This window comes from Saccopteryx bilineata, chromosome 1 (assembly GCF_036850765.1).
Source record: "Saccopteryx bilineata isolate mSacBil1 chromosome 1, mSacBil1_pri_phased_curated, whole genome shotgun sequence".
In the NCBI taxonomy this organism is placed as follows: Eukaryota; Metazoa; Chordata; class Mammalia; order Chiroptera; family Emballonuridae; genus Saccopteryx; species Saccopteryx bilineata.
Genome location: NC_089490.1, coordinates 51,048,881 through 51,060,717, shown reverse-complemented (window position 1 = coordinate 51,060,717; position 11,837 = coordinate 51,048,881). Strand labels below are relative to the sequence as shown.

The window sequence follows — 11,837 nt, the reverse complement described above, 5'->3', positions numbered from 1 at the left end:
TAAGTATTAAGTATACTTTTAGTAAGTATAAAGCATATTTTTGGATAGATGTTAGAATTTGTGAAAATTTCATTAATGAGTTATTACATGAGTTAACTTCATTTTCACAATAACAGGAATATTATATATAATCAACAGAATCAAAACAATTTTTGAAGAAATAGAACATTTAAACAACTAAATAATACTTTCAAAATAATTTCACAGATATGTTGATTATATGAAATTAAAGGCAATTTACCTTTACAAATGTCTACAATTTCCTTCTAAGGATGATAGCCAATGTTATATGTGAAACTATATAAAAAAATTTTAAAATCTAACTTATAACTACTTATATTTAAAAAACTGTGTTGAAAAAGCAAAAAAAACTTTTAAGATCTTTTCCATTACCTTTTAGTATCTATTACATGAAAATATTTTAAAATGTAAATATCTTTTATAATATAAAGTTAATGGTCCATTTTAGAGAATAATAGACCTATATTGAGTAACATTGTAAGATACAGTTACACAGAAATAAGGCTGATACTGGTTGATTATAGTATAGAAACATGACTCATAATCTTTGATACAGAAGTTAAGACTATTAAATTTAATTAATGATTGCATTTAGAGATCTATTTAAAATGCTTAAAAATATTCTTGAAAAGCTTTTAAGTACAGGATCTTCATATACTCAGCGTTAGCATGCTTCTGATATTTGGTAAATTGCTAAGGAAGTAAGTTATTTTCAAGTTTTTATTTCTATGGAGTTCAAGAGAATGCCCAGTCTCCATAAATAAAAAGTAAACAAAGGAAATGTGTCAGAGAGTTGGGAAATAGCTTCATCATGCTTCTGAAGAAATTTCTTGATTTCTTGGTCATTGTGCCCTATACCTGAAGTGCCGCCTTCTTCCTTTTCCTTGTGAAGCAGCTGCTCCACAATTGAGAAGAGGAACAGACTGTTTTCGTAGCGCGTCACTTCATAGCTGGCTTGCGCCTACAAGTAAACAACAAAATCCTTTTAAAAAATGCTGGTTGTGTGCAGCTCAGAAAAAGATAGAGAGCGATTTACAGACAGAAAATAAACACAGTCGATCCCAAACAGTGCAGAAATGAGGGGTACTAACTGACCATACCCCCGTTGTCAAAAATCCACATGGGACTTGTGACTCCCCAAAATTTTAAGTTGTCCCTAGGTATTCAAGGGGATCGGTCCCAGGAACCTGAGAGGGTACAGACATCCACGGATGCTCAAGTTCCCTATATAAAATGATGCATACATTTGGTCCTCTGTGTAGAGTATAATCTTGCCAATGATGATGGAAGGATTTTAGGGGAAGGATTTTAGGAACATGTTTCACTGTATAACTCAGTCTTAGGGTAGTTAGAGCTATGATCTCTAAGCAGCCAGATGTGATCACATCCGGAGTCTAAACAAGTCAGGGAATAACAGGACTAGATAGTGTGGAATCAGATACATGGTTATGAGGAAAAATGTAGATGTGTTGTATAAGTTATTATTTGGTCTAGATGGCTGAAAGTGAAATGGGTCAAAGGATGGGCAATAGAAAGCATAATGTGAGGGAATACAGGAATCAGTGTGAAGATATGAACTGGCTTTATCATTTGCTTATTAAGAAATGTGTTGAAAACATTCACTAAATCTATCTGTTGTAATAATACAGAAACGAAGAAACATTCTTTTAGAACCCAGAGGAATGTATTCTTCAATAAGGAAGTCTAAAAAACAGAATCATATAGACATAATATTATTCTGTATTAGTTTCAGGTGTACAGAATAGTGCTTAAATAATCATATACTTTACAAAGTGTTCCTGATATTTTCAGTACCCAGCTGGCATAACATATAGTTATTACAACATTATGGACTATGTTTCCTATGTTGAACTTTATATCTCCATGACTAATTTGTAACTACTAATTAATACTTCTTATTCCCTTCACCTTTTTCACTCAGTTCCCCAAGCCTCCTCCCCTCTGGCAACCATCAGTCTGTTCTCTGTATCTTTAAGTCTGTTTTGTTTGTTTATATTGTTCTTTACATTCCACATATAAGTGAAACCATATGTCTTTCTCTTACTATTTCACTTAGTGTAAAGTCTAGGTTCATAGATGCTGTTGTAAATAGTAAAATTGTATTCCTTTTTATGACTGAGTAGTATTCCATTGTATATGTGTATCACCACTTTTATATACACTAGCATATTGATGGATACTTGGGTTGCTTCTATAGCTTGGCTAATGTAAATAATGCTGCAGTGAACATAGGGGTGTATATATAATGTTTTGGTTTTCTTGTATATATTCCCAGAAGTATAATTGCTGGGTTATATGGCAATTCCATTTCTAATTTTTTGAGGAAAGTCCATATGGCTTTCCAAAGTGGTTGCACCAATCTGCATTTGCACCAACAGTGCACAACGGTTCCCTTTTCTCCGCATCCCCCTCAGCACTTGTTGATTTCTTGATGATAGCCATTCTGACAGATGTGATGTGATATCTTATTGTTTTAATTTGCATTTCCTTGATGACTAGTGACATTGAGCATCATTTCATATGTCCATTGGCCATCTGTACATCCTTATTGGAGAGGTGTCTATTGAGGTCCTTTGTCCATTTTTTAATTGAGTTGTTTGGTTTTTTTGGTGTTGAGTTGTATGAGTTCTTCATACATTTTGGATATTAAACCCTTATCAGATGTATCATTAGCAAATATTTTCTCCCATTTAGTGGGCTGTCTTTTCATTTTGTTAATGGTTTCTTTGCCATGCAAAAACTTTTTAGTTTGATGCAGTCACTGTTATTTTTCTTTTGCTTCCCTTTTTGTTGCCTGAGCAGATATATCAGAAAAAATATTACTAAGAGAAATTTCCGAGATCTTACTGCCTGTTTTATTCTAGGAGTTTGATGGTTTTCTGTCTTACATTTAAGTTTTTAATATGTTTTGAGTTTATTCTTGTATAAGAAGGTGGTCTAGTTTCACTTTTTTGCATGTATCTGTCAAATTTTCCCAACACCATTTATTGAATAGAATGCCTTTTCCCATTATATGTTCTTGACTCCTTTGTCAAATATTACTTGACCATATAGATATGATTTTATATTTGGGCTTTCCGTTCTGTTCCACTGATCTAGATGTCTGTTTCTATGGTATTACCATGCTGTTTTGATCACTATGGCCTTGTAGTATAATTTGATATCAGGTGGAGTGATTCCTGCAACTTTGTTCTTCTTTCTCAAGTTTGTGGCTATTTGGGTCTTTTGCTGTTCCATATAACAAATAATTAATACTTTTTATTGACATATATGACATTACATTGTATTAGTTTCAGATGTACAATGTAATAATTTGATATTTGTATATTTTGCAAAATGATCACCACAATATGTCCAGTTAACATCCATCACCGTATATACTGCTCCAAAAATTAGGGGATATTTTATCGCTTCATATTCATTTTGAAATATCCCCTACTTTTTGTGAGAAGTATATTTAGAATATTTTTCTTATAATGAAAACTTTGAAGATCCACTCTCCTGGCTACTTTATAATATGCAATAGTATTATTAACTATAGTCATCATGCTGTATATTTTATCCCCTTAACTTACCTACTTCATTAATGGAAATTTATGCTTTTTGACTCCCTTCAGCTATTTGCCCACTCTCATACCCCCTACTTCAGGCAACCACCAGTCTGTTCTTTATAACCATGAGCTCCTGTTTTTGTTTTCCTTTTGGTTTGGCTTTTTTTTTTTTAAGATTCCACACATAAATGAAATCATATAGTATTTATCTTTTTTCTGTATGACTTATTTTATTTACCATAATACCTTAAAAGTCCATCCATCTGTCACACATGGAAAGATTTCATTCTTTTTTGTGGCTAAATAATACTTTTTTGTATATACATATATATATATGTGTGTGTAAATATATCACATTTCATTTTCTTTATCCATTCATCCACTGGTGGACATTTATTTTTATTTTATATCTATTGATTTTAGAGAGAGAGAGATAGATAGAAAGGAACATAGATCTGTTCCTTTATGTGCCCTGACTGGGGATTGATCTGGCAACTCTGTGCTTTGGGATGATGCTCTAACCAACCTATCTATCTAGCCAGAGTAGACTGATGGATATTTAGATTGTCTCTTTGTCTTGACTCTCATAAATAATGATGCAGTAAACATGGGGTGCATATATCTTTTCTAATTGGCATCTCATTTTCTCCAGATAAATATTGAGAAGTGGAACTGCTGGATCATATGTTAGTTCTAGTTTTTAACTTTTTAAGTAACTGCAATACTGTTGTCCTTAGTGACTGCACCAGTTTACATTTCCTCCAAAGGCAGTCAAGGGCTCCCTTTTCTCCACATGATTGCCAACAGCTACCTTTTCCTCTTTTTGAAAATAGGCATTATGACAGGTGTGAAGTGATAGCTTACTGTGGTTTTGATTTGTATTTTTCTGATTGGTGATGTTGAGCATCTTTTCATGTACAAGTGGGCCCTGTGTATGTCTTTTTTGAAAAAAATGTCTATTCAGATCCTCTGTCCATTTAAAAATATGAGATGATATTCTTACTCTTGAGTTGTATGAGCTCTTTATGCACTTTGGGTATTAACACCTTATTAGGTCTACGATTTGCATGTGATTTCTACCACTCAGTCCATTTTTACACTGTGTTGATATTTTCCTTTGCTGTGCAGAAACTTTTTAGTTTGATGTAGTCCCACTTGTTGAATTTTGCTTTTGTTGCCTTTCCTTTTGGTGCAAATACAAAATATAATTGCAAAGACCAGACATCAAGGAGGTTACTGCCTATGTTTTCTTCTAGGAGTTTTATGATTTTGGTTCTTATATTCAAGTCTTTAATACATTTTGAGTACTCCTTTCCCCATTGAATATTCTTGGCTCCTTTGTCATAAATTATTGGACTAGATATGAGTTTATGTCTGGATTCTCTATTTGGCTGCATTGATCTGTGAGTCTGTTTCTGTTTTTGTTTTATTATCACAATAACATACTATTTTGATTACTATAGCTTCATAACATAGTTTGAAATTAGTGAGTGTGATGTCTCCAGCTTTGTTCTTTCTCAAGATTGCTTTGGCTATTTGGGGTCTTTTATGGTTAAATAAAAAATTTAAGATTGTTTGTTCTATACATATTTTCTTTAACCATGCTTATAATAATAACAACTGTTCTCCAACTGCACTGAACCTCACACTCTTACAAATTGGACTACACATTATTAGATGAATATGCCTAATATCTCTATGATGATTCCCTTGATCTGGAATAGATTCTATCCTCGATCTCTAATTACCAGGACCCTAGTCATCATTATATTATTCCTAGAACAATGTCTTTCTTGTGCACAGTAAATCTCATACATTTGTTTTGAATTGAACAGGAATTGTAGTAATTTAAAAGGTACTATTATAGACACATGCAGAAGTGCTCCCTTATCCACAGATTTGTTTTCCACAGTTCAATTATTCATAGTAAACAACAGTCTAAAAAGATTAAGTGTAAAATCTGGAAATAAACAATTTAAAACATTTAAATTACAGACCACAGTAGCATGCTGCCCTACTCCATCCTGCATGGTACACAGATCATCTCTCTGCCCACATATTCACGCTGTATACACTATCTGCCCATTAGTCACTTAGTAGACCTCTCAGTTATCATACTGACTGTCAAGAGAATCCTGACAACCAGTGCTTGTGTTCTGGTAACACTTACTTACTTAATGCCCCCAAAGTGCCAGAGTAGTAATCCTGGCAATTTGGATATGCCAAGGAGAAGCTATACATTGCTTTTTTATGTGAAATTGTGAAAATCTTCAATTTAATAAGGAAAAAATATATCATAATGTGAGGTTGCTAAGATGTATGGTATGAATAAATATTCTATACTTGAAATTGTCCAGTTTATAAATTAAACTTTATTATATGTATGTACATAGAGGGATAACATAATATGTGTAGAGTTCAATACTATCCACATTTTCAAGCATTCACTGGGGTCTTGAAACATACCTCCCACAGGTTGGGAGGGAGACTTCTGTATCGGTTATTATTTGAAGAACTATTGGTGCCATTTTTCAATATAAAATTACTTTGCAACACTTTCCTTATTCCAAATTAAAAAAAATTCACATTATGTGTTTAACCCAATCATGTGAGCAATACTTAAATATTTTAAAACCTGTTCATTAATAACCATGAATGATCCAAATTCCTGTATGACTTAATAGATGATTCTTCTTGGAACTATTATTATATATATATACTTACTCAGTTGTTAACATAAATTAGGTAGTACTTACTTAAAAATTCTATAACAAAAAGGCAAATTGATTTCATTTACGTTAAAACTTTACAATAGGATATAGTACTTTATAATAACAGTATTAGGTTGAGTGGTATAAATAATTTTAGGGTTTACCTCTATTGATCTTAGCTATATATTCTAGTATTTATCCTATTGGGCCCTTAAAATTCACTGGAGATTCTGTGAACCAAAAGATTACTCTTTTTTGGAGTTATTTAATTTTTAGTTAACCACAGTATCCATGTATAACATATTTTTATGAACAGTTAAAAATTGCCAAGTGTGCTTATCACAGAGGAAAGAAACGTTTTCCCTCCTGATAGAGACCATAGCGTCCCAGGCAATTTCAGGGCAAGTCTGTCAGCAGGCAATGTGTGTGCTGGTACCTTTACATTCACTTGGAGAATCTCACTCTGGGCATATTCAGCTCTCCTTCCAGGTGGCTTGGAGTCCTCACTGTAGTGTCCCATTTCTGCATATTGTTTTGGGGTTTGCTTTTTACCTTTACCAGAATTGATCTGTTTTGGGTTCTACTTCTGTCCCAAATGCCTATTCTCGTCATAAGTATTGGATGAACTCTTTTGTTCTAAGATATTAACAGCTCATTTAACCATGCTCATTAAATGCTCATTAATGTCAGCTCATTAAATATTAATTTGAAACTAACTCCTCTCTTTAGAGACAGTATACACTTAACTTACATGTCTTAGCAGCCCTCCCTCTCAACAGGACTAAAATGCATGTCTGGGGAGGAGGTCTTTTCTGGAGTTACTAAATATCATCACACAAAGAGCTGCCTGCTCTGCTTAGTCATATATATGCTCAGACACTTTCAGAATTAGTGCATTTACTGAATAAAAACTAAAATACCTGTTATTAAGATGGTAGCTGATAGTCTTCTAAATTTTAGTGTAATTTTTACATTCTCAGCAACACATTTGATTTACTACACCATGTTAGAAAATACCCAACACAAATGGATCATACTCCCCTGAAAAATACCCAGGTGTTTTGCCTGAACGCCCTGCTGGGAAGACTGAATGAGCCTCAGTGCACAAACAATATGGCTGACACCGTGCTATCAGGTTATCTTACTAGATGTCTAGGTCTTTTAGAATTAAGGAGCCTTGAAAGGAAGCTTTTCTGCAGTCCTATGTCTACTTCTTATTAGCTATTCCCATTTTATATAATAGGGACCGGACCTTCAGAAGAGTAAATACCTTCCTGGTAGAAAAATTACCAGATATTTTTATAGAAGAGTTTTAGAATTAACACATTTCTTATTTTCATTTTTCTATTAATGAGCTGGGCTAGAGAAAGACCAAGCGCACAAAAATTTTTAAATGGTGAAAAAAATAATAATATTTCTTTTCATGCTGATAAATTTTACTTTAAAACTTAGATTCTGCAGTTAAGGCTATAAACATATAAGGCAGGACAAAAATAGGTTTATAGTTCATATGGAAAATAATACAATAATTAATAATAATACAAAAATAAATTTTTGTATACTCACAGCTATAAATCTAATTTTGCCATACCTGTATAAGGCCAGTTTCTTAATTACTATTTCAGTTGGAATTCAGTCAAGGTTAACTAGATATTTTTGTTTTAGCCTTGAAGCAGACATGGCTACTTGTTTACCCCATATCCCTCTTTCCCTCCTTTTTCCTTTTAACCTCAGTTTTGTTTAGGGTGAAAGTGGATCAACTAAAAATGTCCATTTTCCAGTCTCCCCTAAGGCTAATTCTGGTCAACTAGAGGTACATATAAGAGACCCAGTGGGGTTTTTGAGATAGCTCATTATTTTAAACAGCAGGTAAAATCTGACCAATGTAACTTTTGCCTTCCCTCTTCACCACTATGCCTGCTTAGAGACATAGGAGAAATGCTTGGAAGTGGTACAGTCATCCTGTGAGCTTCAGGATGAGGTCCCCAGGAACCGGGAGAAAGGGCCAGATTCTGGAGGGCACTCACAGCTCAGTACAGCCACAGTGGACGGCTGTATCTCCCTGCACTGTGTTGGCTCCCCTTCCTTTTTGGTCTTTTCAAATTGGGACTTGAGAGTTCATCTCGGCAGGAAGGGAACTCTTTGGGTTCTTTAGCCCTGAGAAGGTGCTGCCTTCTGCTGTCTCTGACATAGAAAGGGGAGAGACCTATAGGGACAGATGGCCACATTTCCAGGCAGCAGATAATGAAACAAAAGGTACTGTACATTGTGTGGATGTTAGCAATTAATGCTGAAAAACATGAGGATATGATAGTTCATTAACTCAATACTTTGATCATTTATATGTGTTGGCCAAGGGCATGCAGAGGTAAAGTCTGACACTTTCAGCTATAAGCATGCTGCTACAGAAGAGGTAAAAATACATCACATTTTGCTTATTGCTACAAATTCAAGAGGAAAGAAAACTGCATAATTACAGGGCAGAAAACCTAGTCAAAGAATAGAGACATGTAGCCTAAATGTTAAGTTTAGTAATCATTTAATATACCATTGGGTTAGTATCCTACATGCCAGATTTTATTACATAGGAGCAATAAACCGGATACAACAATAACACTGGGGAACAAAATTTTTGTTGCATCCACAAAAACACTTGTTCTTACCTAATTCGAGTGTGCTGATCTCTAATCTGACATTAGTTTTTCTTTGTAAGCTACAGTTTTTTTGCAATACAAGATTTAGGTTTTCATCTTATTGTAAATTTTTCAACATTTAGTTTAACATAATGAAGAAGAACAACTTCTTGGGCATCATCTTTGTGAAAATATAATAATTTATATAATGCAGTAAATACACTAAAAGATATGACTGCATAAGAATTTGTCTACAGTTTTGAAATAGAACATACTAAAACACATTTTAATCATAAAATTTGCGCAAACCTGATTTAAATTTTATTCAGGCAAAAATTAGCATTTGTAGTTCTTGCATTTGTGTACTTGTTGAGGACAATCTCAGTTGATGATCCAGCTGTAGTCTGCCATCATATTTCTATCAGATAATAATTTTTTACATTTAAAAACAACTACAGTTATGTAAAAATGATGTTTATAAAATATTAATTGCGTTGTGGTTATGTTCAATCCAAGAGTCATTGCCCTTTAACTCCAATTTAAAAACCAATGCATGCCATTAACTGTAACAAAAAGAAATTAAAATTGCATAAAAACTGGAGCATGCACCAAGAAACAGATTTCAGATTTGGAATCACCAATGCAAAAATATATAGAAACAGTTCTAAATCCTCATGCAACAAAAAATGAAAAAAAATTGTTCTCCAGTGAGTATTCTCAACAAGAATAACTTCAACACAGTACTTTGAAGGATAAGTTCTATTGTCAGCATGATAAATAAATGGGTAATATAACCTTTTTATCTACCAGAAGGCAAAGAAAGCAGTAAGTTCCAGTCGAGGAAATGAGGAGAATGTAGTTTACTTTCTATCTACAGCTTACTATGCAGCTTGAAGCTTTGGAAGCACAGGAGAAAGCATTCACATGATCTTGGGTGATCAGGGGCGTAGGTAGAGGCCCAGCACAATACTGTGCGTGGCTATGCTAGCAACAGTGACAGCACATTGCATCCAATATAGATTATATGTACATATGTGTGTGTATAAGTAAATAAAAATCAATGACCTTATGATTGCAAAAGAAGCACATATTCACTTAAAACTATGTCTCCTACAAAGATTGTGTCATATTCTTTTCCTCTACCCAAATCCTGATTGCCAGAATCTTACTGATAGAGTATAAAGCAAAAGGCTGATTGGAGCAGAGGGTTGTTAATTAGGGAAGATTTCCACTACCAACTACTACTAACATTCAGGATCTTGATATTTTGCCTTGTTTCCTATGGAAAACAGTTCAAGTATGAAAGATCTGTACATAAAAATATTTATGAGAGAAGTATACATAACAAAAGATTTAAAAAAATAGGCCATATGAGTTTTGTTTGAAAATAATGATTTTCTCATTAATCAATTTTACCTACTTTACTCAAATCTGTTTCTTGAGGCTGGATTTATGTAATAAGGTAGTAGCAAAATGAGAAGACTGAAAGAAATAGCCTATAGTACACGAGAAGTTTGGACAAGAATCAGAGAAAGTGAGAGGATGATTTGTATTTGTTGGATAGAAACAGAGACTGAGTCTCCCAATAAGAACAGATGTGGCATAGGCCCCTGTTGGCTGGGATCTTTGAGAAAAAAGAATCTTACTAAGCCAGTGGTATTTTGTAAAGGAAAGCTGTCAACTGGACACACATTCATGGCTTATTAAATCCCAACTGGCCACTTACTAGTTGTGTGACCTGGGTAAGTTATTTAAACCTCACTAAACCTCACCTTCCTCTTTAAAGCTTTGAAACAATAACAGGAACTCCTCCACTGGGTTGCCCAAAGTGAAAGGTGCCCCGATCCACTAGGTGCTTTTCACCTAGAGGAAGTCTGCTGCTATTATTCAAGTACTGTAGGGTGGTCAGTTATTGGATGCAATTCAAGCTGAATGCGATTTGTTCTTCTATAGCTGCGCAAAGAACGTGAGGTGGCATCTTTACCTACTTTTCTCTATCAAGAAAATCCTTCACAAACTGTAGTAATCTAGCAGAAAATTACTTTTTACATAGAAGAGTTGTACTGAGAGATCTAAATGTGAGATGAATATTTTAAAGCTTTTCTGGCATTAGAAGGCCCTACGGGATACGAGCATCTACAAAAAAGGTCCCTTCAGCCCAGTCCCTACCTCCAATTCCTTATATCAAGACATTATATTTAAAAGGCTAGCTTGATTCTCTCTTTTGAAAGTTATATTCTCCAATTATCTGACTAGTATGAGACGGATCAACTTATTCAAGTTCTATTCTAGAAATTAGTTGCTGATTCCTAAATAATATGTCCTTTTGGTGACTCATTAACATCATAGATCGAGTCCTAAGACTTCAAAATTTTATGTTTGCACTTTTCTCTTGATAATTAGTGTCTTTTCACTGTTACCTACCATTTTCTGGGTCATCAGAATAAGCAGATTGGTGGATATGATGATAAGATAGATATCACATTGATTTTAATTCTCAAATTTCTTTATATAAGCATGGAAAGTTCCTAACCTGGATATGCTATTTCTCTGTTCTAACAAATCTCTTGAGTCTGCTTTAAAGAGCTTTGCACTGCATCCCCACTGCCTCCTCATGATCTGTATCTTCAATTATGGGGTCATTAATCCCATTCAGTAACCTTCCCACTATTTTACAGTACAGTATTAAATTTGGTCTAAAGCTGGAAGTCCCTTTAAAGTAAATTTGCGAAGCAAATATATTATTGATCCGTCTGGACTTTCATCAGAGTAGTTCCTGACAAAGCAATACAAACCTGATGATTTGGTTTTTAGTATATTTTTATTAAATGAAAGAACAGGGCTCAGAGATTGGACTAAAAGCAGCTAATTCTTTTAAAGATGAATTCTTCTGGGAGTAC

The 11,837-nt window shown here is 34.0% G+C and overlaps 1 protein-coding gene across 1 annotated transcript in view; it reads right to left on the bottom strand.

Annotated features, from left to right (window-relative positions):
• Positions 1 to 531: 531 nt before the first annotated feature.
• Positions 532 to 11,837, bottom strand: part of MEI4 (meiotic double-stranded break formation protein 4) — a 187,507-nt gene continuing 176,201 nt past the window's right edge. Inside the window, exon 5 of the mRNA XM_066252995.1 lies at positions 532 to 982. Coding sequence (XP_066109092.1) covers positions 734 to 982 — 249 coding nt within the window. The 3' untranslated portion in view covers positions 532 to 733. The remainder of the gene's footprint in view (positions 983 to 11,837) is intronic.